At 44.5% G+C, this 26,985-nt stretch overlaps 2 protein-coding genes across 55 annotated transcripts in view; one reads left to right on the top strand and one right to left on the bottom strand.

Annotated features, from left to right (window-relative positions):
- Positions 1-37: 37 nt before the first annotated feature.
- C1H1orf43 (chromosome 1 C1orf43 homolog) lies at positions 38-13,466 on the bottom strand. Of its 5 annotated transcripts, none has more exons than XM_054460922.2 (7): positions 13,028-13,399; positions 12,522-12,623; positions 7,452-7,569; positions 6,887-6,940; positions 5,451-5,617; positions 5,313-5,371; positions 38-965 (listed from the first exon to the last, which is right to left on the bottom strand). In XM_054460922.2, the coding sequence occupies exons 1-7, from the start codon at positions 13,091-13,093 to the stop codon at positions 770-772; spliced, it is 762 nt and encodes a 253-aa protein (XP_054316897.1). In that variant the 5' UTR covers positions 13,094-13,399; the 3' UTR covers positions 38-769. The 5 variants fall into 5 exon arrangements, with proteins under 5 accessions (XP_054316897.1, XP_054316913.1, XP_054316904.1 ...); XM_054460954.2 differs by lacking the exon at positions 38-965 and adding an exon at positions 4,305-4,620 and having other exon boundaries at positions 13,028-13,159; XM_054460938.2 differs by lacking the exon at positions 12,522-12,623 and having other exon boundaries at positions 13,028-13,466.
- Positions 12,766-26,985, top strand: part of UBAP2L (ubiquitin associated protein 2 like) — a 51,443-nt gene continuing 37,223 nt past the window's right edge. For 13 of the 50 annotated variants that reach the window (XM_054460761.2, XM_054460688.2, XM_054460741.2 and 10 more), the window contains exons 1-4: positions 13,593-13,726; positions 17,770-17,899; positions 19,978-20,055; positions 21,336-21,446. In XM_054460761.2, the coding sequence (XP_054316736.1) occupies positions 17,810-17,899; positions 19,978-20,055; positions 21,336-21,446 (279 nt within the window). In that variant the 5' untranslated portion in view covers positions 13,593-13,726; positions 17,770-17,809. Of the gene's footprint in view, positions 12,931-13,526; positions 13,727-13,864; positions 14,085-17,095; positions 17,314-17,769; positions 17,900-19,977; positions 20,056-21,335; positions 21,447-26,985 lie in introns of those variants that run through there. The other 37 variants (XM_063661462.1, XM_063661285.1, XM_054460772.2 and 34 more) reach the window with 18 other exon arrangements.

The raw sequence follows: 26,985 nt of genomic DNA, 5'->3' as shown, positions 1-26,985 counted from the left end.
TTTATTAAAAGACAACTATAAAGGACTGATTCATATGTTTTATTTAATAATAGTTCATTTTATTAAATAATTTATAAAGTCAGACCAGTGCATTGGCTTGTTAGGGGAAACCATTCCTTCCTACTGTCACATAGCCTGGCAGATTATATCAGGTGCCAAAACATTCCCTTTTATTCAATTTATTCATGACAGTGTGGAATTAAAGTAGATCCTTGCATGTCAGGAAAGCTGCAACACATCTGGTTTAAGTGGAGCGCAAGGGTAAGTTATTCCACATTCACCAACTTCCCCACTTGACCTCCCACCAGTTCCTGTCTGCTTTTTCCATCAATCAACTCTAAGATGCCCTAAACCCAAACAGTTCCCATTCAACTGTGCACAAAGGTATAGATATGGAAGACATCTCACTCCAACTCTCACCTTTGGAATTAAATAAACCTGGAACAGGGAAGGTGAACTATGGCTGAAACCAAGTGAAGATTTTTAAGAAGCTTTGACAGAAACATCAAGAATAACACCTGAATGCAAATCCAGAAAAAAGCGCTACTGGGGGAAAATAGTCTTAGCTAACGTTCTACAAATGCCCATAAGGAAGGGTTGGGGAATTACCCTTTAGACACAAGCTCTAAGAACTCTGGATACAACGGGAACTTGGATGGATACAGTCTGGGCCTGCTGAGCCAGATGTTGCAAGGGCGGCCCGGCAAGCAGCCCGTGTTGCACATTGCAACTGACTGGCTTAATCTACGGCAAGAGTCCTTCAGCTCCATCACAGAGTACTCTCCAATGTGTTATAGTTATCCTTAAAGCTCTTCAATTCAAGGAAGTGCTTGGCACGTTTACTCTTCTGACTGGAGGGGAGGTATGTCACCTGAATGGTTGTTGGGGAGACCTCAGGGGACTGAGTTAGGTCTTTGGCTGCTGACTGGTGGTGTCGCTGAGAGCTCCCAATTCGTGCTTTAACCCTGAAGAACAGAGAGGGGAGGTCATTGACAGAATGAGGACTAATCAAAGAAATCAGGGCTTATCCCGGGCCATAAATGCAACAATAGTCACAACTAGTTATTTGTGTCCTATCTGTCCTATTTTGTAAACTAGTTACTAAAACCCCATCTAGTAGCTTAAAAATAGCAGAGAGGCTGAGCGCGGTGGCTCACACCTGTAATCCCAGCACTTTGGGAGGCCCAGGCAGGTGGACTGCTTGAGGTCAGGAGTTCGAGACCAGCCTAGCCAACATGGTGAAACCCCGTCTCTACTAAAAATACAAAAATTAGCTGGGCGTGGTGGGGGGTGCCTGTAATCCCAGCTACTCAGGAGGCTGAGGCAAGAGAATCACTTGAACCCAGGAGGCAGAGGTTCCAAGCCAAGATTGCGCCACTGCACTTTAGCCTGGGTGACAGAGCAAGACTCCATCTCAAAAAAAAAAAAAAAAAAAAGTAGCAGAGAGGCTGGGCATGGTCACTTATACCTGTAATCCCAGCACTTCAGGAGGCAGAGGCCAGAGGCCAGAGATCGCTTGAGCCCAGGAGTTTGAGACCAGTCTGGGAAACAAAGAGAGACTCTATCTCTGCAAAAAATTAGCCAGGTATGGTAGCAAGCACCTGTAGTCCTGGTTCCTCAGGAGGCTGAGGCAGGAGGATCGCTTGAACCCAGAATTCGAGGCTGCAGTGAGCCATGACTGTGCCACTCCAGTCTGGGTGACAGAGCGAGACCCTGTCTCTCTCTCTCTCACACACACCCTAAAAAAGTAGCAGCACTCCAGCCTGGGTGACAGAATAAAGGCCCTGTTTGGGTGCCCTGACACACACCTACTCATACAACTAGCAGCAGGGAAACCAATTTCTCAGAGTTCTTGCCTCTGGCTCAAGCTCTTTTTTGAGAGACAGGTAACCCCTATATAGGTTATCACCTTGTTTTGCAGATTGGGAAACTAAGGGTCCAATAATTAGCTTGTATGAGGTCACAAATCACAAAGCTAGTAAGTGACAGACCTGGGATTCAAACCTAAGTTTGTCAGATTTCAAAGCCTATACTTTTCACTATACCCATTAAACATTCCTAAAAACTACAAATCAAACATAACTTTTTGTTTTTGAGAAAGAGTCTTTCTCTGTTGCCCATGCTGCAGTGCAGTGGCACAATCTTGGCTCACTGCAACCTCTGCCTCCTAGGTTGAAGCGACCTGTCTCAGCCTCCCAAGTAGCTGGGGATTGCAGGTGCATACCACAATGCCCAACTAATTTTTCTATTTTTAGTAGAGACGGGGTTTCACCATGTTGGCCAGGCTGGTCTTGAACTTCTGACCTCAGGTGATCCACCCGCCTCAGCCTCCCAAAGTGCTGGGATTACAGCCGTGAGCCACCATGCCTGGCCTTCAGAAATAATTTTAAAAAGATTGTGGTAAAATACATGTAACATAAAATTTACCATCTTAAGCATTTTTAAATGTATGGTTCAGTAAAGTACATTCAGTGTTGTGCAACCAACCTCCAGAACATTTTCATCTTGCAAAACTGAAACTATACCCACTGAACAACTCCCTATTTTCCCCACTCTCCAGCCCCTGCAACCATCATTCTACTTTCTGTCTGTGAGTTTGACTACCTAGGTATCTCATATAACTGGAATCATCTAGTATTTATCTTTCAAAGGAAGTGAATTTTCAACAGGCTTCTGCTGACTTCTAGAACAAATGCCCTTTTCCAGCCTTTCTACATGTTCATTTTCATTAGTGCTCCAAGCAGTTTTTTTTTTTTTTTTTTTTTTTTTGAGACAGTATCTCACTCTGTTGCCCAGGTCAGAGTGCAGTGGCATGATCTTGGCTCACTGCAACCTCTGCCTCCCAGGCACAAGTGATACACGCACCTCAGCTCCTCAGTAGCTGGGACTACAGGTGGTCGCCACCACTCCCAGCTAATTTTTTTTTGAGATGGAGTCTCGCTCTGTTGCCCAGGATGGAGTGCAGTGGCTCGATCTTGGCTCACTGCAAGCTCCGCCTCCTGGGTTCATGCCATTCTCCTGCCCCAGCCTCCCACGTAGCTGGGACTACAGGCACCCGCCACCACGCCCGGCTAATTTTTTTTTTTGTATTTTTAGTAGAGACTGGTTTTCACCGTGTTAGCCAGGATGGTCTCGCTCTCCTGATTTCATGAACCGCCCGCCTCGGCCTCTCCAAGTGTTGGGATTACAGGCGTGAGCCACCACACCCAGCCTAATTTTTGTATTTTTAGTAGAGACAGGGTTACGCTATGATGCCCAGGTCAGTCTCAATCTCCTGGGCTCAAGTAATCCACCCATCTCAGCCTCTCGAAGTGTTGGGATTACAAGTTCGCCACTGCAGCTGGCTTTCTAAGCAGTTTTTACTAGGACTTTTCATCTTTTTTTTTTTTGAGACAGGCTCTTGCTCTGTCACCCACGCTGGAGTGGCACAATCTCAGCTCACTGCAACCTCTGCTTCCTGGGTTCAAGCAATTCTCCTGCCTCAGCCTCTGGAGTAGCTGGGATTACAGGCACGTGCCACCACACCAGGCTAATTTTTGTATTTTTAGTAGAGATGAGGTTTTGTCATGTTGGCCAGGCTGGTCTCCAACTCCTGGCCTCAAGTGATCCACCCACCTTGACCTCCCAAAGTGCTAGGATTATAGACGTGAGCCACTGCTCCAGGCCTTGGACCTTTCATCTTTTAAGACAAAGTAGCTCATTTTTAGGGACAGAGAGCAGACAGGAGAGACATACCCCCTAAGCTCTTGAGAAAGAGCAATATTCAACATAGCAGAAAAGAGATTATTTTTATGGCTGGTAACCAACTTTTTATTATTAGTTTGAGATGGAGTCTCACTCTGTCACCCAGGCTGGAGTGTAATGGCGCGATCTTGGCTCACTGCAACCTCCACGTCCCAGGTTCAAGCGATTCTCCTGCCTCACCTTCCTGAGTGGCTGGCATTACAGGTGCGCGCGCCATCATGCCCGGCTAATTTTTGTATTTTTGTAGAGATGGGGTTTCACCATGTTGGTTAAGCTGGTCTTGAACTCCTGACCTCAGATGATCCACTGCCTCGGCCTCCCAGTGTTGGGATTACAGGTGTGAGCCACTGTGCCCGGCCTAAGTTTTTATTCTAGATTGGCTTTCCTTTCTCGCCAAGAACTTTGATTTTAACATTTGCATGAAAATACGAGACTATGTTTAGTGTGTATTAAAAACATTCCCAAACAAAAGCCATGAATCCTCTCCTGTGACACAAATGCTCAACAGCTGACTCTATAGTGATAGCCTTTGTTTCAGACACGGTTACTAATGCTTTAAGTGGTATTAAAAATAGATTTTTATTTTTTATTTTTATTTTTTTTTTGAGACAGTCTTGCTCTTGTCGCCCCAGCTGGAGGGCAATGGCATGATATCGGCTCATTGCAACCTCCACCTCCCGGGTTCAAGTGATTCCTGCCTCAGCCTCCCGAGTAGCTGGTATTACAGGCACCCGCCAGCATGCCCAGCTAATTTTTGTATTTTCAGTAAAGACGATGTTTCACCATGTTGGCCAGGCTGGTCTTGAACTCCTGACCTTGTGATCCACCCTCCTCGGCCTCCCAAAGTGCTGGGATTACAGGCGTGAGCCACTGCGCCTGGCCAAAAATAGATGTTATTTAATTCTTACTTTTATTGGGCCAAGACACAAAAAGGACACTGAGACTCTGAAGAGAAGGAATCCCTGTGTGTGCTGAAAAACTATTCCCTTTGCTAGGCTACACCAATTTTGACATCTTATTGGGCTAAACAAAAGACAAGAAAAATGCACACAAAAGTAAAAACTTCTTTTACTAGCTTGTATAGTTGCATCTGCTTTCTTTTCTTCTTCTTTTTTTTTTTTTGAGACGGAGTTTCACTTTTGTTGCCCAGGCTGGAGTATAATGGCACGATCTCGGCTCACTGCAACCTCTGCCTCCTGGGTTCAAGAGATTCTCCTGCCTCAGCCTCCCAAGTAGTTAGGATTACAGGCATGCGCCACCACGCCCGGCTAATTTTGTATTTTTAGTAGAGACGGGGTTTCTCCATGTTGGTCAGGCTGGTCTCGGATTCCCGACCTCAGATGATCCACCCGCCTCGGCCTCCCAAAGTGCTGGGATTATAGGCGTGAACCACCGCGCCCGGCCGCATCTGCTTTCTAATGTAAGAGACTGATCTAATAGTCTAGAACCTGACAACTCTTATGGTATCATGAATTTTGTTTATATTGCTTTATGAAGGTCACTGCACTGTGGGAACAGTCCAACACTACTATACCAGCTCCCTCTGACACGTTCCCCTCCAAACTCACGCAGTGGCCAGCTCACTCAGGGCCTCCTGATAGCGTAGGTACTCATTCTGGCCAAAGACCTTAGGAAAGAGAAAGGAAGAGTGAGGATCTCTCAGTCTGAAGGATCTCTTTAGTGCCCTGAAGAAAAAACTGGCTTACCCCTGTCCCATAGCGGGCTGTCTCATAGCCATCCAAAAGGGTATCAATGAGGGCTTTGCGTACACCCTTGAAAGGCGTACTAGTGTTTCGCAGATCCAGCAGGTAGGAGCGGAAATTCTTGCCCATTAAGGAACGGGGATGCCGGCCTTCAGAATGAAATGGGATCTCTGTGGAGAAAACAGCACAATGATATCCCTTCTCTCATTCTTTAGTCTTTTTTTTGAGATGGAGTCTTGCTCTGTCACCCAGGCTGGACTGCAATGGCGGTGATCTTGGCTCACTGCAACCTCCACCTCCTAGGTTCGAGCAATTCTCTAGTCTCAGCCTCCTGATTAGCTGGGATTACAGATGTGCACCACCATGCCAGGCTTATTTTTGTATTTTTAGTAGAGACAAAAATACAAAAGGGTTTCACCTTGTTGGCTAGGTTGGTCTTGAACTCCTGGCCTCATGTGATCTGTCTGCCTCGCCCTCCCAAAGTGTTGGGATTACAGGCATGAGCCACTGCGCCTGGCCCATTCTTTAGTCTTTCTAGTTAATTCCCCAAACTTAGAAATAGGTCTAATGAAGCTGGGCGCAATGGCTCACGCCTGTAATTCCAGCAATTTGGGAGGCCGGGGCAGGCAGATCACCTGAGGTCAGGAGTTTGAGACCAGCCTGGCCAACGTGGTGAGACCCTGTTCCTATTAAAAATACAAAAATTAACCAGGCATGGTGGTAGGTACCTGTAATCCCAGCTACTCGGGAGGCTGAGGCAGGAGAACCGCTTGAACCCAGGAGGTGGAGGTTGTGGTGAGCCAAGATCGTGCTACTGCACTCCAGCCTGGGCAACAGAGCAAGACTCCGTCTCAAAAATAAAAAGAAATAGGTCTAATGAAATGAGCGAGTTGAGTTAGAGGGAGATTCTGATTGAGACCAAAGGTATAAAGCTGTGCCTGAGTGGTCATTTGGTGGTAACACCACAATTTTAAGCTACATCAATGACACATGATAGTGTCATCACACATTTTACCATTCTGCTTACCCATCCATCCTAGGTTTAAGATATAAACTGTTTTCATAGAGATAGAGCATATACGACAAGTGTTGACAGAATGGAAAAAATTCAAGAACAATCTATCTTGGGCTTAGTGAAAAAGCAGGTGCCACCTGTCCTTTGTGGAAAAACAAGCAAATTACCACCATCTACGTCATGAAACTAAAGGTCTCAAGAGAAGAACTTTAAAAAACAAAACACCCAGACTCTTTGGAAAATAACCTGCTTATATCATTTCCTTCAGCAAAATCTCTAATCCAGTACTTTCAAAACTCTAGAATTTCCTACTAGCCAGGGATGTGCAGAAAGGACAAATCCTAACATACAAAGTGGGTTCATTACTCTGTTTCCTAGGTGGGCTTTCAGGATCCTAGAATGGACCCTGTCAGGTAGCCCTTACCAGAGGTACGAATGGCATCCAGAGCTTTCATCCTATACAGATAGTTGTAGCAACCTGTTGAGGAAAAGACTGGTATTAGGCATAAACCTAAAAAGATTCCCCAGGCTGGGCGTGGTGGCTCACGCCTGTAATCCCAGCACTTTCAGAGGCTGAGGTGGGCGGATCACCTGAGGTCAGGAGTTTGAGACCAGCCTGACCAACATGGAGAAACCCTGTCTCTAGTAAAAACACAAAATTAGCCAGGCATGGTGGCGCATGCCTGTAATCCCAGCTACTCAGGAGGCTGAGGCAGAAGAATTGCTTGAACCAGGGGGTGGAGGTTGCAGTGAGCGGAGATTGCACCATTGCACTCCAGCCTGGGCAACAAGAGCAAAACTCCATCTCAAAAAAGAAAAAAAAAAATTCCCCAAACTCCAGCAAGCTAATAAATGGGCTCTGCATCTAACATATATCCAATAACAGGAATAACTAAGGCTTTGCCAGCAGCTTTTGACAACTCTGAGAGAAAAGGAATTCTGGACTTGTAGGACTCCTCACTGAAGCATTCCAACAGCTTGCCACATACTTTGATTTCCCTGGGTTTCCAGTTGTAGTAGTCTAGCATCATCATCTGCAAGGAGCTGGGGCTCATACTTGATATCCTGAACCCTGGAGAGTCGAATATCAATCTCCTCTTTCAAGTCCTGTTCACATAAAGAAAGAATACACAATCATTTACCCTGTACTCTGCTTTCCACCAATGTGAAAATGGGGTAGAGTTAATGAACAACTAAGACAACGGAAATAGAGTAGATGCTCACATAGTTAATAAAATTACCAGATAAGAGGTAAGAATTTAGGAAAGAATGTGATTGGGTTTTCCAATAACCTCTCCAAGCTGCACATCTCTAAGCTAGAACTTTTAACTTGTGCCAGAAATCCTTCAAGCTATACAGCATCAACATTATTTCCAATTTGTTTTTTTTTTTTTGAGACACAGTCTCGCTCTATCACCCAGGCTGGAGTGCAGTGGCGCAATCTCAGTTCACTGCAACCTCCGCCTCCCAGGTTCAAGCAATTCTCCTGCCTCAGCCTCCATAGTAGCTGGGATTACAGGCGCGTTCCACCATGTCTGGCTAATTTTTGTATTCTTAGTAGAGAAGGGGTTTCACCATGTTGGCCAGGCTGGTCTCAAACTCCTGACCTCAAGTGATCCGCCTGCCTTGGCCTCCCAAAGTGCTGGGATTATAGGTGTGAGCAATTGCGCCCAGCCTCTCTTGCCTCAGCCTTCTCAGCAGCTAGGATTACAGGTACGCACCTAGCTAGAAGCTACTTTAAAAAAAAATTAACACATATTTTTTAAAATAGCCAAGTGAAATTCATGGTATACAAATTTTAAAGATAGTAAAGGGGCCAGGCGCTGTGGCTCATGCCTGTAATCCCAACACTTGGGGAGGCCGAGGCGGGTGGATCACGAGGTCAGGAGATCGAGACCATCCTGGCTAGCATGGTGAAACCCCGTCTCAACTAAAAATACAAAAAATTAGCCGGGCGTTGTGGCGGGGGCCTGTAGTCCCAGCTACTCAGGAGGCCGAGGCAGGAGAATGGCGTGAACCCGGGAGGCGGAGCTTGCAGTGAGCCGAGATTGCGCCACTGCACTCCAGCCTGCGGACAGAGCGAGACGTCTCCTAAAAAAAAAAAAGATACTAAAGGTAGCACCTCTCAGTTACCCCACAGCAACTACTATTTTCAGTTTCATATTAATCTCTCTTACCTAAGAGGGTTACCAGAGCCCCAGGAAATAAATTTTTTGTTGTAACTTTTTACAAACTCCCATTGTGAAACATAAGATACACAAAATACAGGTAACAGATGTACATTTTAAATAATTATAAAAATCATAATAATGAACACCTATAACCAATATCCAGTTTATGCAATGGAACATTACCACTAACTTTGAAGTCTTGTGTGCCCATCCCTCATTGAATGCTCCCCACCCCAAACCTTGTCAACAATCCTCATACACTTCTTCACTGTTTTATCGTGTCACCCTAAAAAAGATGCTTTGCTTTGCCTGGTTTTCAACTTGATACAAATGGAAGAATACTTTAAGAATCCCTCTGCAACTTGTTTTAAAAAAAAAATTTTTTTTTTGAGACAGGGTCACACTCTGTCACCCAGGCTGGACTGCAATGGCACAATCTCAGCTCACTGTAACTTCCACCTCCTGAGCTCAGGTGATCCTTCTGCCTTAGCCTCCTGAGCAGCTGGGGTTACAGGCACACACCACCATGCATGGCTAATTATTAAATTTTCTTTTTTGAGATGGAGTCTTGCTCTGTCACCCCGACTGGAGTGCAGTGGCATGATCTTGGCTCATTGCAACCTCTGCCTGCTGGGTTCAAGCAATTCTCCTGCCCTCCTGCCTCAGCCTCCCAAGTAGCTGGGACTACAGGCGCATGCCACCATGCCAGGCTAACTTTTGTATTTTTCGTAGAGATGGGATCTCACCATGCTCACCAGGCTGGTCTCGAACTCCTGACCTTGTGATCTTCTCGCCTCGGCCTCCCAAAGCGCTGGGATTACAGGCGTGAGCCACTGCGCCTGGCCCGTTTTTAAACTTTTTATAGAGACAGGGTTTCCCCATATTGCCTAGGCTGGTCTCGAACTCCTGAGCTGACATGATCAGCCTGCCTTGGCCTCCCAAAGTGCCAGGATTACAGGCGTAAACCACCTCGCCTGGCCTTAAATTTTTTTTTTTTTTTTTGGGACAGAGACTCACTGTTACCCAGGCTGGAGTGCAATGGTGTGATCTCTGCTCACTGCAACCTCCGCCTGGGCTCAAGTGATTCTCCTGCCTCAGCCTCCCGAGTAGCTGGGATTACAGGCACACACCACTACGCCCAGCTAATTTTTTTGCATTTTTAGTAGAGTCGGGGTTTCACCGTGTTGGCCAGGCTGGTCTTGAACTCCTGACCTCAGGTGATCCACCTGCCTCAGCCTCCCAAAGTGCTGGGATTACAGGCGTGAGCCACCGCACCCGGCAAAATTTTTCAAATATATTTTATTGAAGTTGAATTTACGTATAATAAATGCATTCATTTTATGTATATAAATTGATGAGTTTGACAAATGAACATACCCCCTTCACCACCATGTCAATCAAAATAAAGAATATTTTCATCACCTGGAAATCTCCCCTCTCCCAGCCCAGGCAACATGATGTACTCTCTTTTACAGTTCTGCCTGTTCTAGAATTTCATATAAATGGGGTGGAAGCACATGGTACATATTCTTTTGTGAACGGCATTTTGGCTTTTTTCACTCAGCATGGTTTTTTTGTTTGTTTTTGGTGACACAGAGTCTCGCTCTGTCACCCAGGCTGGAGTGCAGTGGTTTGATCTCAGCTCACTACAACCTCTGCCACCTGGGTTCAAGGGATTCTCCTGCGTCAGCGGCCCGAGTAGTTGGGATTTTTTTCTTGTATTTTTAGTAGAGATGGGGTTTCACCATGCTGGCTGGTCTGGTCTCGAACTCCTGACCTCAAGTGTTATCTGCCCAACTCGGCCTCCCTAAGTGCTGGGATTACCGGCATGAGCTACCACGCCCAGCCCACTCAGCATGTTTTCGAGATTCATTCATGTTTGCAATTTTTTTCATTCAAAAGTATTTTGAGGATTTGTCTCCATATATTTATCTTCAGTTTTTCATTTTTTACACTATTCCAGAATATGAATATACCACTACCTATTTTTTAGAAACAAGGTCTTGCTCTTGCCCATGCTGGAGTGCATCAGTGCAATCATAGCTCACTGCAGTCTGTAACACCTGGGCTCACATGATCTTCCGGCCTCAGCCTCCCAAAGTGCTAGGACTACAGGTGTGAGCCACTGTACTCAGCCTATATAATCATTGAAAAGTGGACATTTGAATTGTTTCTTCTTCAAGTATTATGAACAATGCCACTATAAATAATCTTGTACATGTTTCTTGGTACACATGAGCAAAACTTAATTTCTCTGTGGTAGGAGAGAAACTGCTGGACCATGGATTAGGTACATGTGCAATCTTACCAGACAATGACCAGTTATTTTCCAAAGTGGTTTTACTAATTTATACTTTCACTAGCAACGGTTGAGAATTTAGAAAAAAATTTTTAAGCAAAAGGAATATTGCTTTCAACTAGATCAAGGGACCCCTGAATAGCCAAAGTATTGATTGGTTCATGATGTGCTAGAAACTAACCCTATGTCTCTCTCATGAGGCAGGCAGGACTGTTAAGGTTTCAAGCCAGGACATCCTCCTAGAGCCTTTCCATGTACTATGTCAGCAAAGAACAAAGAAGGTAAGGTTAATAGCACTGGTTAATGAAAGTACAGCGCTCTAGGAGTTGAGGGAGTCATGAGCTCTAGCTCTACAACTAACCTGTTTTTCATTCAGCAACAAATTACAGAGTACCTGCTATGTGTAGGCCCTGGCACTAACCTGTTTTTCATTCAACAAGAAATTACTGAGTACCTACTATGTGTAGGTCCTGGCTTTACAGTCATGAAGAAAACTGGCATGGTGCCTGCATTCTTGAAGCTTACGGTCTAGCGGAAGAGAGAGGCATGTTTTAAACAAATGGACAAACATAACAGAAAAATTATGGTAAATGCTATGAAGAAAAAATCAGGGTACCATGTGAAAATAAACAGAGGGGGAACCTACTTTAAAATAGGTAATAAACATTCCTTTTTTGGAAGTAACATTTAAGCTAAGATCAAAAGAATAAATGAGCTAGCCAAGTGAAGACCATTCCAGATCACGGGAGCAAAAAGGGTGGAAAATTCAGCCAGTGGAGCTGGGTCCCAGTGATCTGGGGAGAGCCACACAAAAGGGGGTTGGTAAGAGAAGCAGGTGTCTTTTACTTAGAAGCGAAAGACTAAGGAAGCAGAATGAGGGTGGCAGTAGGGTATCAATAATTCTGATTCACATATGTTGGGTTTGAGATGTCTACTAGAAATCTAAGTGGAAATATCAGGTAGTCAGTTGGCAATACATGTAAGGAACTCAGGAAAGAGTTCTAGGATAGAGATAAAATTTCATCTGTAGCTAAAGCCAAGGAAAGGAAGACAATCACCTAAGGAGAAAGTACAAAGATAAAAGACCACTGGGTTATTCACTTCCTATATGTCTTCTAGTAAACTGCTTCCTTTTCTTGGGCTTGTTGGTAACATGAATGGTGGAATTAGATGATTTATGGAGCTCCTCTTAAATCTAAAGTTATGTAAAGGTAAGCCTTCTCATTGTTCTTGGGTTAACTTTAATGATATCAACCCCATCCTAATCAAACTTTTTATAGAGTTTAAACTACACTGGGTAGTTTAAGATGAGCTGGGAAATATTTTACTACAAACAGTTGGGAACTTCGACTCAAGCTCTTCATTCTGCAGATACAAAAAAAGAAGTTTCAGGGTGAGCCACATGCTTGTCACAGCACTGAGCAGGTCAAGTCCCAAAGCGCACAGTGCCTGCTCAACTTAGTAAGTACAAGGACAAGTGCACGCAAAGAAACATGAGAATTCAAGTCATCACTAAAGGCAGAGAAAATCTCATTCTTGACCCTAAAAGATCTGGAGAAGTATGTTTAACTTGTGCCCTAAGGACCTACCTTGGGGGCATTGTGTCCCACAGGGACATGAGGTCCCCTTCGAGATTTCATTGCAAAGCGCATGATTTGCCTCTTCACAAAAATAAATAGCAGTACAAACACCTGTCCAAAAAGATGTAAAAATCCTTTAATAAAAAGACAGTTTCTTTCTTTTTTTTTTTTTTTAAAGCATGCCTTCATTCCACATCCCCAGATTCCGGCTCTCAGGAATGTTTCAGGGTAAAACTTGGGGCAAAGCAAGGCCATTATGATGGGGGTGGATCTAAGAAGCCAGTAGCAGGGAGGCGTGGGGTCTGTGCTCTAGCGTTAGAGGGAGGGTTCTAGGCAAACGAGGGCGGGTCGGCCCGAGTAGATGACTTAAACTCCCACCTACTCCTGGAATAAGGAGTCAAAGCCCAGATAGGCGCAGGTGAGTGGGTGGAGAATGCAGACGGGGTACAGCTCAAAAGGAGCGTCTCTACTGGGTAAGATGCGACAGCAGGAATGGGGTGGGGGAATCTCCTCACCAGGCTCCCGTAGGCCATCACCAGCACGACATTCACCCCGGATAGCCAGTTACTGCCGGACGCCATGGCCTCCCTATCTCGCGCAGAATTGTTCGGGCTTACCCCGCTGTCCTGGCTGGTCAGCCCAGGCTCCGCCGAAGCGACGGCGCCTGGCTCCCCTGGAGCTCCCCGGCCATTTCCTTATGGGGGAAGACCAAGCCAGACCCGGCCTGAAAACATGGCGGACGGGCAGGGGGGCTGGGAAAGGAGAACGACGCCTTCCAGCTTCCCCCTGACACGTGACTCAGGCAGGCAATGGCACCTAAGAGCGTCGAGCGCTGAGACGCGGAACTACGACAGTAAGAGGAAGCGGCGGCCATCCGTGCGTCACGTGGTGGAGGCAGAGCCGCCGTGAAGGAGGCGGGGCGGACTCGCGGAGCCGGAAAGAGGTGTCTCGTGGCGAGACGGCACGCGCACGCTTGCGTGCGCGCCCCTTTTAGCGTCACGCGCTGGGGGACGCAGGAAGGCAAGTGGGCGGGGGAAGGCGCGAGAGCGAGCGCGAGAGGGAAAAGGAGGGAGGGGGTGGGGAAGAGGGAATCTTATATCACGTGACAGGGGCGGCGCGGCCCGGGGTGTCAGTGTGGAGGAGACTGAGGTAAAGTTGGGAGCGCAGCGGCGTTGGCGGCGGCGGCGGCGGCAGCGGCAGCGCGGCGGGGCCGGGTATTGTCCGCGGCCCCTTTAAATCCGCGATCCCCCTTTTACCCTCCCTCTTTTCTCCCCTGCCCCCGCCGTATCCCCCCTCCCTCGGTAGGCCCCCCCTCACCGTGTGTTCCCCCACTGTACACCCCCCCCCCCGAGTCATGCGAGCCCTGGCGCCCCCGCCTCAAGTCGGCCGGCGGAGGTTTTGTTTATGGTTGGGTTCGCGGCCTAGTGGGCCGCGCCAGAGCCGGGGCCTCGATTTGGGAGCGTGGCCGGGGCGGGGCTTGGAGCAGCCGTAGGAAGGGGGGCCATGCGGCTAGAGCCTGAGAGGGGAGAGTGAGAAAGAGCGCGAGCGAGCGAGGCCTGGGCCTTGCCTGAGGTAGGGCCCGCTCTTCACCCCGGCCGGTGCCTGCGGAGGAGAGGGCCTCCTCCCTTTCCACCCACTGCGGGCCTCTGATCCGGATCCGGCCTGGTTTGGGGGTGGCGTGGGGGAGGGAGGGCGATGGGGTGGAGCTCCCCCAAACTCCCCCATGTGGCCCTCAGTTTGGTGTGCGAAGGATTAATTTGTTCCGGCTGGGAGGTAGGGAGGAGATTGGCCCCGTGGGCTCTCGATGTGGCGCTGAGGGGGGTGAGCCTCCCATCCTCCACGCGTGGGCTTGCGTCCCCTCTCCGTTTCCAGGCTCTTTGTCAGCTCCTCTTATTACCCTCCCTTCTTTCTCACCAGCCCAGTTCTTGGAATATGTTTTTGCTGCTGTCTTTAGCTTCCTGTTTATACTGTAGTTTGGGGACCCCAAACAATTATGTTATTTGGGAAGCTGGACATGGAGGCCCCCATACGGTGTATTTACGCTTAAGGGACGTCACTAGAGCACTGGGGTATTTGTTCACTCTTCTCATAATGGGACAGAAATGCCCAATTTCTTCAAACCCTTAACCTTGTGGACAGCCCTTAAATTGCTTTGCAAACTGATGTCACAAACTGGAGACTGCTCCTTTCCACCATTCTTGAAATGTAGCCACCTCTGGTGTAGGATGTTGTGGAAAGAAAAACACCACAGTAACAGGCGTTTTTGTTATTATTGTTAACGTTTTTGCCTTTGACTCTCCCTGATTATTAAATGGAGAAATCCTTTTTTTTGTCTTCTCTCCCATCCTACCTTCCTCCGCCGCATATCCTGTTTTGGGGATACCTGATGTGACTTGCTGGGAGGTGATGGGCATTACTAGTAACCAGCATTTCTAGAGAATTAAAACGTTTTGGCTGTGTATCAGTTGATAAAACTGCTTTGAGATCTGTCTCCATTGTACTTAAAGATTAGACTATCCCAATGATTATAGAGTATTAAAACATTTTGGCTGTGTATCAGTTGATAAAACTGCTTTGAGATCTGACACCATTGTCCTTAAAGATTAGACTATCTCAATGATTGTTTCCTTTGTGAATGGGAAATATTGCTGGCACATAAACTAGTGATGAAAGGCCTAAAAATGTCCTGTTTTGTTTTTCATCTTTAAAGCTCCTCCTTGCTATGTCCTAACTGGGAAGTACTCTTACTAACTAGATTTCAAGGTGGTGGGGAAGGGGATGCAGGGGCCATTTCAACAAAGCATCTACAGAAATTAGTTGTTCTGTTAGAGGTAGCAAATTTTACCCAACCCAGTCTAGCTTCAGTTTCTGAATTGTTTCTTAAATTAGATTGTAAGCTCCCTGAGGGCAGCTTCTAAGTCATACTGCTTTTGTATTTTCCTGAAGTATTGGACACATAGTAGATTCTCAATAAATATTTGTTATTTAGTTTTTTCAGTGAAATTTCTCTGGCTATTTTTTTAAGTAGCTGGTTTTCCAAAAAGAGTCAAGGGCACTCCTGTGTTGAAACCTGTGTGTACTCTCGCACGATTTCCTTGGTCTCCAATACTTCTCACCCTACTTCCTTTAAATCTTTTTATTTTCTAAGAAAGAGCAAGTAAGTAACAAGATTCTTCACCTCCAGTGTGATAGCTGGGAATGGGTCTGCTTGCTACTAATTCTGTGCCCTCAAGTGATCCATTCCAGATCACTTACTTTTGACCTGTTGCTCAGTGTTGTCACTACTAGGTGGTAAAATTTTCTTAGTCACATGTCGAAGCACTTGTAAGAGGGAAATGTTACTAGCAAGAGTGATGAGGAGGATTTTTTTCTTTCTTGGTTAATTATATCTTTCAAGATGACTTTTTAATATGTTTACATCTGAGTGGTACAGTATATGCAGTAGTATATAGCTAGTCATGCAGTTTATACCTGCAATATAACTTATCCTCACAAATTGATATCACATGTGGTGTAGAAAACAGTCAATATTTGTAAGTTACAGTAGTGGGTTGGAAATGACTATGCCATATTAGAAACTTCATCTTAGAGCCAATTTTAAAACAAAAGAGTTTTCCTCTCGTCTTGATATATATGCGTATATATGTGTATATGTAGTCTTGTTGATTTGGATTCGGGGTACTTGGTTAAACTTTTTTTTTTTTTTGTAAAGTTGAAACTTGACTATAATGCTAACCTGGGAAAATGGGCTACTGTGTAGCAAATAATCCTTTCTAGCTTGAAATATTTATGGGCTTTTGTCTGCCAATATGTGTAGGGGGAAGAGGTAATGGGTTAAAAATTACCTGAGAAGCTACCTTAAAAAAATCTTTCTTGATACAAAGACCTATGCAACCTATTGACGCAACTTGGTGAAGAATTTATGCACAGAAAAAGTCAACTTTCTCTGTGACATCCAAGAAAGTCAGATGAAATTCACTTCCCTAATAGTTAATCCTTGCATATTTCTTTAGAAGTCCTTCCTCCCACTCAAATCCAGTAATATCTTTGGGCAGTCTAGAAATTACGCTGTATAAGGTTTCATTAACAAGAAAAATTAAATATAGAGCAGAAAAGTATAAACTTATTCTCTTTGGAAGGGAACAAATGCAGAGTAACCTATTATTTTGAGCACTCTATCATATGATTAATGTTTTCTTTTTTACTAAATGCAGCAGCTGAGATTGTATTATAAAACAAAGTATGAACTAAAGGAACTTGAATTCAGTAGAATCCTTCCTTGTTAGAAGTCTTGTAACAAAAACTATATTCTGGTTTGAGGAAGGTGCTGTGTGTTCTGTGTCTCTTTAAAGACTCAACTAAGTCATCTTGCCAGCATTAAGGTCTCAAGTTTAAAATGATTTCCTAGAAGCACTTTCTTCCAAATAAAACTTTGTGCTAGATGCTTTTGGTTTGAGACAAATTTGAGATTCCCTGTATATTAAGGTGAGTGGTGGAGGATGATTGCCATTCTGGTTTCTTGAAAATGTGGACTAGGAGACCAAGAGAAGCACCTGTAAAAGCAGTGTGTTGGAATTATTTTCCAGAGAACAGAGATTCTGGACAAAGTCATTGGGGCTAATACGTACCCTGTTGAAGGCTGTGGTTTAAAAAAACAAAAAAACCCCACAAACACAAAACAAACCCATAGCATACTGAGAGAGATGAAACTTGAGGGAGAAAGAAGAGTCTAGACTTGAACTTGTCCTTTCCCAAGCAATGGAGGTCACATGCAGCTTACATAAAAAAGGTTGTAAGGCAGGTAAGGCTGTTTTCTTAGGTGATTGAATACAGTATTTAAAATTATTTCTCTGGAGTGTAGACTAATCTCCTTCCTGGAAGGTTTTTGTTTCCAGACTTTACTGATTATCTTTCCTTCTGTCAAAGGTACTTCAGATACTTGCATCTATGTAAAAGGCTTTTGATTATTAGCTAAATGTAAAGTCTGCTTATGGGGGACTAGTAACCAAACTGCTGTAACTTCTTAAAAAAATCCATCACTTACACATGCTTTATACATTTCTTATTACATAAAAATGGATTAACAGCCATAGCTCCTTAAGGAATTTATCAAGCTAATTATGTTGTAAGAATAAATGAATCTTCTTGATTTGTTCCTTTGAAGAAGTGAAAGTGTTTGGTGGTGAAGGTGCTGATGAGAGAGTTAAAAACATATTTTGCCCACATTTAATACCTAATTTTCTTTTAAATCTTTCAGTATTCTACCTTGTAAATACTGTTATTTGTATATACTGTAAATGATGACATCGGTGGGCACTAACCGAGCCCGGGGAAACTGGGAACAACCTCAAAACCAAAACCAGACACAGCACAAGCAGCGGCCACAGGTAAATAACCCAAGGCATACGGATTCATGGATAGCATTGCCTGCTGATACTGATTTCCATGCAGTACAGCATCATTCTGTGCTTTGAACTGTTGGTTTAGGTTCCTTATTTTTGTTTTCTAGTCCTTGGCTCTTTTTTTTACTTAGGTCCTGGTAACTGTTCATGACATGCTGTAAGGCAAGATGCTTACTTTTTTGTTGTTTAATACTGTATTATGAGGCTTAGCACTTTATTATGGGTCCTGTGCTTTTTATCTTTTTTTTTTTTTTTAAAGATAGGATCTCCCTTTGCCTAGGTCAAAGTGCAGTGGCACAGTCACCATTCATTTGTAGCCTCAACCTCTGGGGCTTAAGTGATCCTCCCGCCTCAGCCTCCTGAGTAGCTGGGACTACCAGTGCACACTACCATGCCAGGCTAATTTTAAAATTTTTGTAGAGATGGTAGTCTTGCTTCGTTGCCCTGGCTGGTCTTGAACTCCTGGGATTATAGGTGTGAGTCACTGCCTGGCTCTATAACTCTTAAGATAGCATTTCCCTTCTCTTACCTGGGCCATTTTAGCAATACCTTTCTATTTCTTAGACCTTCCACCTTCATATCTCTCTCTTTTGTTTTTTTTTGTTTTTTTTGAGACGGAGTCTCGCTCTGTTGCCCAGGCTTGAGTGCAATGGTGCCACCTCGGCTCACTGCAACCTCTGCCTCCTAGGTTCAAGCAATTCTCCTGCCTTAGCTTCCTGAGTAGCTGGGATTACAGGAGTGTGCCACCACACCCAGCTAATTTTTGTATTTTTTAGTAGAGACAGGGTTTCACCGTGTTGGTCAGGCTGGTCTCGAACTCCTGCCCTCAGGTGATCCACCTGCCTCCGCCTCCCAGAGTACTGGGATTACAGGCATGAGCCGCTGTGCCCTGCTCCACCTTGATATCTCTCTAGCCAGCCTTTTCCATTCCAGATTTTATCCTTTGCTCCTCTTTTCCCCAAGATGTCTTTTATTTTTCTCTCTGGTCCCATTGAGACCTTACCTGATTGTTCCTTTCCCATGAGGAGCTGGCAACTTCTCTATGTTTCTTCAAAATCAAATGAAACACCTTAGAGCGTTGCTCAATTTTAAGTTTTAAAGAGTAAATTCACCTCTTGGATATTAACTTTGATGTAGATATATTCTGTTTCTCATACCAGGTTGATGTTAGTTGGTATGTAATGTGAATGAATTACTTATATTTGATTATGGTCAGATAAATTGAATATGTAAGATTAGGACTTCCCCCTTATGCATTTTTCTTTCATCTGTGTTTTCAAGTGGATTTCTAGTAGAATTATAATACTTAGTTGGGGCAGTAAAATTCCTAGTATCTGAACATATACTGGATATACAGAAGATACGTTGTCTATTGTCAGACTTGTAGTATTCTAAGCTCTAGGAATAAGAGGATGGTGTTGGTTATTACAGAAATAAGAATAGAGTTTACACATGGCTTTGTGACTTATCTTAATATGAATTAAGGGGCAGATGTTTCAGAGTGGTTCTGTGATTCTAAGACGGAAGTCCCTGTAACTGTGAAGATTGGTGAATGAATTCCTTACTCTTTCTGTAACAGTTTCACTCAATTTTTTGTCATTTTACTGATTTAAGCATCTTTTTTTTTTGAGGTGGAGTCTTGCTCTATTGCTTAGGCTGGAGTGCAGTGCCACTATCTCAGTTCACTGCAACTTCCTCCTCCCAGGTTCAAGCAATTCTCCTGCCTCAGCCTCCCGAGTAGCTGGACCTACAGGTGTGCACCACCACACCCGGCTAATTTTTGTATTTTTAGTAGAGACGGGGTTTTCCCATGTTGGCCAGGCTGGTCTCGGACTACTGACCTCAGGTGATCTGCCTGCCTTGGGCTCCCAAAGTGTGGAATTACAGGCGTGAGCCACCACCCGCGCCTATCCCTGATTTAAGCGTCCTAAATGGTGCTTTATTACTTGCTCATTTGTTACAAGGAAAAGAAAATTGGGGCAGTGGAGGCTGACGAAGTAGGTTCCTGCTCTCTAAACTGTTGCCTCATGATTATGCTTTCTTGATCTCATCTCAATTCCTAGGCCACTGCAGAACAAATTAGACTTGCACAGATGATTTCGGACCATAATGATGCTGACTTTGAGGAGAAGGTGAAACAAGTGAGTGTGTCACTAATTTACGGTACACTATGAGAAAAGATACCAGGATTAAGGCATAATCAAATACCATAGATGGGTGCCAGGATACTTTCTACTATAGGTATTGAAAGAATTTTGAACTGAAATATAATAGGTCAGGCCAATAAATAAGTGCTTTCATTCTCTAATTTATTGTAGCCCTTTGTTTTTTTTTTTTTTTTTTTTTTTTTTTTTTTTTTTTTTTTAGGTGAAGTCTCACTCTGTCACCCAGGCTGGAGTGCAGTGGCATGATCTTGGCTCATTGCAGCTTCTGCCTCCCGAGTTCAAGCGATTCTCGTGCTTCAGCCTCCCGAGTAGTTGGGATTACAGGTGCTTGCCACCACACCTGGCTAATTTTTTGTATTTTTAGTAGAGATGGGGTTTCACCATGTTGGCCAGGCTGGTCTTGAACTCCTGACCTCAAGTGATCTGCCTGCCTCAGCCTCCCAAAGTGCTGGGATTACAGATGTGAGCCACTGCGCCCAGCCTATTGTAGCCCTTTGGATAGATACTTTGTTTGGAAATTTTATGTTAATTTTAACCTCTTGCCTGTTGCTGATGCCATTTTGTAGAAACTGAGCAGTTGTGGATATAGGAAATGTGGAAATTCATGCTGAAGCCTGTGTGTTTCAGAGTTTGATTCTGTGTTTGATGCTTAATTGCTTTGTAAATACTTTTGACCTCATCCCTGAACCACAGATGTTAATATTTGGCTTTTGGAAATAGAATACCAAAATTCTACATGTTTACCTTTTTGGTGGGGGTTGGGGGGGTGATTCTGGAAAACCTGCTAGGCAAATTCTACATCCTTTTTCTTTCTTTCTTTTTTTTTTTTTTTATTTTTTTTATTTTGAGACGGAGTCTTGCTCTGTGGCCCAGGCTAGAGTGCAGTGGTGCAATCTCAGCTCACTGCAACCTCCGCCTCCTGGGTTCAAGCGATTCTCCTGCCCCAGCCTCCCAAGTAGCTAGGATTACAGGTGCCCGCCACCACGCCCAGCTAATTTTTGTATTTTTAGTAGAGACAGGGTTTCACCATGTTGGTCAGGCTGGTCTCAAACTCCTGACCTCAGGTGATCTGCCCACCTCAGCCTCGCAAAGTGCTGGGATTATAGGCATGAGCCACCGTGCCCAGCCCTCATCTTTTGCTTTTTAAACTTGTTTTTTTCAAACTCAACTGATAGCGTTTCCCTTCACCTAGTTTCCTTTCATTGGGAGTGTGAGCATAAGCCTGTTCATGATGGTTGCTGTTTTTTCTCTTTCAGTTGATTGATATTACAGGCAAGAACCAGGATGAATGTGTGATTGCTTTGCATGACTGCAATGGAGATGTCAACAGAGCTATCAATGTTCTTCTGGAAGGAAACCCAGACACGGTAGAGTGCTTATAGAGTGTTCTAGGACATGGATCCTCAATTGGGAGGCTAGTAATATTCTAAAAGTAGCAAGTGGCAACACACCTTAAAGCAGAGCACCTTTTTCTCGAAGTAAAGTTGGGAACTTTCTTGGAGATTGTTCACCACAGGTTATAAATACTTAAAATTTATGTGTACTACATCCTTTTTATGAGGATAATGCTCATAGGAGAAAACAGTGAAATCAGTCTCTGCTAACTGGCCTGGAATAAATTATTTATTCCAGGCTAGTGACTGTTTTCAGGCTGTGGGGTTAGGCTGAATTAGAGGTACGATTTGATAGCCTTGGATATTGCTGTTGAACAAAGTCACACACTATACTTAATTCTGTTTTTTTTTTCTTTTTATTTTATTTTATTTATTTTGCATATTTGATTCTGAATTCAGGACATTCCCCTCAATATCAGCTTCGCATTGCACGCTACTGTTTCATTGCCTGAACTTATTCCTGTTGAGGTAGCAGAGAAACAAGCTTTGTAGCCTGCTGACCATCCCTGGAGATGATAGGGGATATCTTGGAGGATCTCTTGCCCTGGAATTTAGACAAGTCACTTTCACTTCTCCTTCCCACTTCATGAGAATTCTGTTTTTGTGCTTGTCTTATGTTTGTACCAAATTGTAATCCTCTGACTGCCTTATTAATCTTTAGAATGTTCCTGCAATGCTTACTAGAGAAATTTTGTTTTTTTAATGAGCAGTGTATTATTGTTATTATTATTTTGAGCCAGGTCTTACTCTGTGGCCCTGGCTGGAGTGCACTGACATGCTGCAACCTCCTCGTCCTGGGCTTAGGTGATCCTCCCACTTCAGCCTCCTGAGTAGCTGGGACCACAGGCATGGGCCACCATGTCCAGCTGATTTTCCTATTTTTATTAGAGCCAGGGTTTCTCCATGTTGCTCAGGCTAATTTCGAACTCCTGGGCTCAAGCGAGCTGCCCGCCTCGTCCTCCCAAAGTGCTGGGATTATGGGCATGAGCCACCGCACCTGGCCTAGTGTATTATTTTGAAATCATTTTCATTTATTGGGTCTTATACCAGGGCTCTTTGGTTGGAATAGATACCAAAATTCATCCTTAGAGATAACTTTTTTTTTTTCTTAAGTCAGAGTCTTGCTCTTGTTGCCCAGGGTGGAGTGCACTGGTGCGAACCTGCTCTCTGCAACCTCCACCTCCCAGGTTCAAGTGATCCTGTGCCTCAGCCTCCAGAGTAGCTGGGATTACAGGCATTCACCACCATACCCGGCTAATTTTTTTTTTTGAGACGGAGTCTCTCTCTGTCTCCCAGGCCGGAGTACATCTCGGCTCACTGCAAACTCTGCCTCCTGGGTTCAAGCAATTCTCAAGCCTCAGCTTCCCTAGTAGCTGGGACTACAGGCATGCACCACCATGCCTGGCTAATTTTTTGTATTTTAGTGGAGACAGTGTTTCACTATGTTGCCCAGGGTGGTCTTGAACTCCTGAGCTCAGTCAATCCTCCTGCCTTGGCCTTCCAAAGTGTTAGGATTACAGGTGTGAGCCATGGAACCTGGCCTCAGATACAACAACTTTCTGATACTACAGAGTCACTCCAGCTAACTGCAGGAGGTTTGTCAATTTCTTTGAGACAATGGGAAATAATAATGGAAAACTTTTAAAAACAGTTGAATTTAAATTGGTGGGTTTTTTCTTCAAAAGTGTTATCCTGGATTAAATTTTACACTGTTGACCTTATTTGAATATTTACTGTCTGGCCAGTCAAGATATGCTTTTGATTTGTTTTGGGTTTACTCTAGAATAATTGTCTCCAGATTTTATGGGAGGAATCAGGTGGGGCTATTTATGTTTTTTTAAAAGTCTGAATGTTTTTTCGCAAATCACATTTTATCTTACCTTCCAGCATCTTCTGTCTAGTGCTATAAGGCTGATGTTACACAGTATCAAAAAAGAAAATAAGCTGGAGAATATAGGTTTATGTTACGAATAAACTAGCTACTAGTGAAACCAATGGGAAGCAAAGTCAGCTGCCAGGGATGTTGGATGTATTTGGGTGGGTGAGATCATTTCAGAAAACTGAAGTCACCTTTGGGAAGATAATAGTAATTCTTTCTCCTGACCCATCTTGTGCCAGCAGCAGATGTGCATACAGAGGAGGGAGAAAGGTTACGGTTTCCTGAAACTTGCCAGGTTTTGAGACAGTAGCATAAATTCTAAAAGCTGTTTTGAGTCTAGCTTCCAGAGTGTTCCTGGTGTATATTTAGCTACAGGGTTGTTCTAACTTACTGTGAGCATAAAATGACCCACTAACTGTAATGTGTAATAGGCTTGGGTTGGAAGAGTAGGCAGCAACAAACTGCCAAGTCTTGGGTAGGTAATCTTTTTAAAACAAATGAATTAAGAGATGGGGTCTTGCCTAGTCACCCAGGCTGGAGTGCAGTAGCATGATCACTGCAGCCATGAACACCTGGGCTCAAGCAAGCCTCCCACCTCAGCCTCTTTAGTAGCTGGGACAACAGGTGTGCGCCACCACACCTGGCTTTTTTTTTTTTTTTTTTTTTTTTTTTTTTTTGAGATGGAGTCTTGCTCTGTTGCCCAGGCTGGAGTGCAATGGTGAGATCTCGGCTCACTGCAGCCTCTGCCTCCTGGGCTCAAGCAATTTTCTCACCTCAGCCTCCCAAGCAGCTAGGGCCACAGGTGTGTGCCGCTGCACCTGGCTAATTTTGGTATGTTTAGTAGAGACAGGGTTTTGCCATGTTGCCTAGGATGGTCTCAAACTCCTGGCCTCAAGTGATCCACCCTCCTGGGCCTCGGAAAGTGCTGGGATTATAGGTGTGAGCCACCATCCCCGGCCTTGTTTTCTATTTCTATGAATTTGGCTGTTTTAGATATCTCATGTAAGTGAAATCATGTAATATTTGACCTTGTGTGTCTAACTTACTTCACTTAGCATAATGTTTCAAGGTTCATCCATATTGTGGCATGGGTCAGAATTTCATTCCTTTTTAAGGCTAATATTCCGTTGTACATATATGTGGCGTTTTCTTTACTCATCAGTGGACACTTGGAATTATCTGGAAGTTGTAGACATAATACTTGATACCCTTAAGTTCTTCAACATGCTTCCCTTAAAGGAGGATACTCTTTTACATTACCGTAATATTATCAATCCTGATAAGGTTAATAATTTTATATTATTTAATATTCAGCGCATATTCTGAAAGTGATTAGATATTAGGTAGCTGTTACTGAGCACTAGAGCCATGATTGAGTTTGATGGTAAGATAATAAAGATCTGAGGCTGTGCACGGTGGCTCACGCCTGTAATCCCAGCACTTTGGGAGGCCATGGTGGGTGGATCACAAGGTCAAGAGATTGAGGCCATCCTGGCCAACATGGTGAAACCCCATCTCAACTAAAAATGCAAAAATTAGCTGGGCCTGGTGGCGCCCTATAGTCCCAGTTGCTTGGGAGGCTGAGGCAGGAGAATCACTTCAACCCAGGAGGCAGAGGTTGCAGTGAGCCGAGATCGCACCACTGCACTCCAGCCTGGTGACAAAGCGAGACTAAGTTTCCAAAAAAAAAAAAAAGAAATCTGATAGTGTTGGTGTTTGTCCTGGAAGTTCCATTTGTACAGGTTTTTTGCAAAAATATGTGTAAATCAAGGTATGCATTTTTTTAAAAAACTTTTAAGTTTACAATGCTCATTTTCCTGAGGAAGAGTGTTTTGTAAGGGTGTTAAGCTTATTTTCCTTACCACAGACTTTCCCTCTTGCAATTAGGAATGTATCATAGATATATATTTTTCACTGGGGAAAGTTAAATTGGCTGATACCAATTTAGGAAATATAAGGAGAACACTGCAAGTAAAACCTGGATGGAAGGCTTTCTATAATCAGTATCTCTTGGGGTCAGGGCTGCGACTGTTGTTTGGTCTTCTTTTATTTTTATTTTTATATACTTTTTGAGACAGGGTCTTGCTCTGTCACCTAGACTGAGTATAGTCGCATAACCACGACTCACTGCAGCCTCAACCTCCTGGGCTCAAGTGATCATTCTGCCTCAGCCTTCAAGTAGTTTGGGTGACAGGAGTGTACCACCACACTTGGCTAATTTTTAAATTTTTAGTAGAGACCAGAGTCTCATTTGGTTGCCTAGGCTGGTCTCGGACTCCTGGCCTGAAACGATCCTCCTGCCTTGACCTCCCGACCTCCCAAAGTGCTGAGGTTATAGGTGTGAGCCACCACACCCAGCCTTACTTTTTTTTCTTTTTTCTTTTTCTTTTTTTTTTTTTTTTTGAGACGGAGACTCCTCTGTCACCCAGGCTGGAGTGCAATGGCAGGATCTCAGCTTACTGCAACCTCCGCCTCCTGGGTTCAAGGGATTCTCCTGCCCCAGTCTCCCGAGTAGCGGGGATTACAGGCGCCTGCCACCACGCCCAGCTAATCTTTTGTATTTTTGGTAGAGATAGGGTTTCACTGTGTTGGCCAGGCTGTTCTCAAACTCTTGACCTCAGGCAATCCACCCGTGAGTCACCGCGCCCGGCCCTTTTTTTTCTTTGAGACGGAATCTTGCTCTGTGGCCCAGGCTAGAGTGCAGTGGTGTGGTGAGATCTTGCGTCATTGCAACCTCCACCTCCCAGGTTCAAGCAGTTCTCCTGGTTCAGCCTCCTGAGTAGCTGGGATTACAGGTGCGCACCACCACATCTGGCTAATTTTTGTATTTTTAGTAGAGACGGGGTTTCACCGTGTTGGCCAGGCTGGTCTCGAACTCCTGACCTCGTGATCTGCCCGCCTTGGCCTCCCAAAGTGCTGGGATTACAGGTGTGAGCCACTGCGCCTGGCCACCCAGCCTGATCTTTTAAATGAAATTGCTGTGTGTGTGTGTTTGTGTGTGTGTCTGTAGGTAGGTAGCTATAGTTGTTTTCCTCCTAAATTTATGGGTGAGATTAGAGAATGTGCCCAAGAGTAGGGGCTGCTCATTCATTCTGAATTCATAGGTAACTTTTAGAAACATTTTGGTTTTTGCTTTATTTGGTATGAATGATGCTATAAAAAGTTGTGGGTCACTGACTCTGAAGGAAATTAGTTTTTTTTTTTTTAGCCCAGGAAATAACACTTGAAAGATAGGGACCAATAACTTGGTCCTTTGACTAATATGCTAAGTGACTGAATTAGATAGAGGTCTTTGTAAACCTCTTGGAAGTGATCCCTGCAATCTGTTTCCTATAAGTACCTTCCCTACAAAAAAGGCTTTATGGCTGGGCTTGGTGGCTCACGTCTGTAATCCCAGCACTTTGGGCACAGTGGCTCACATCTGTCATCCCAGCCCTTTAAGAAGCCGAGGTGGGTGGACCACCTGCGGTCAGGAGTTTGAGAGACCAGCCTGGCCAATGTGGTGAAACCCTGTCTTTACTAAAAATACAAAAATTAGCTGGGCATGGTGTCGTGTGCCTGTAATCCCAGCTACTCGAGAGACTGAGGCACGAGAACAGCTTGAACCTGGGAGGCAGAGGTTGCGGTGAGCCA

The sequence above is a fragment of the Pongo pygmaeus genome, chromosome 1, assembly GCF_028885625.2.
Source record: "Pongo pygmaeus isolate AG05252 chromosome 1, NHGRI_mPonPyg2-v2.0_pri, whole genome shotgun sequence".
In the NCBI taxonomy this organism is placed as follows: Eukaryota; Metazoa; Chordata; class Mammalia; order Primates; family Hominidae; genus Pongo; species Pongo pygmaeus.
This window is presented reverse-complemented; position numbering and strand designations above follow the sequence as displayed.

Excerpts from the sequence above, each read along its gene's own strand:
- C1H1orf43 (XM_054460922.2), bottom strand. The coding sequence starts at position 13,093 with ATGGCGTCCGGCAGTAACTGGCTATCCGGGGTGAATGTCGTGCTGGTG. Across the intron at positions 12,624-13,027 it reads TGATGGCCTACGGGAGCCTG|GTGTTTGTACTGCTATTTAT; the intron begins GTGAGGAGATTC and ends CTTTTTGGACAG. Across the intron at positions 966-5,312 it reads CTGAGTGAGCTGGCCACTGC|GGTTAAAGCACGAATTGGGA; the intron begins GTGAGTTTGGAG and ends TCTGTTCTTCAG.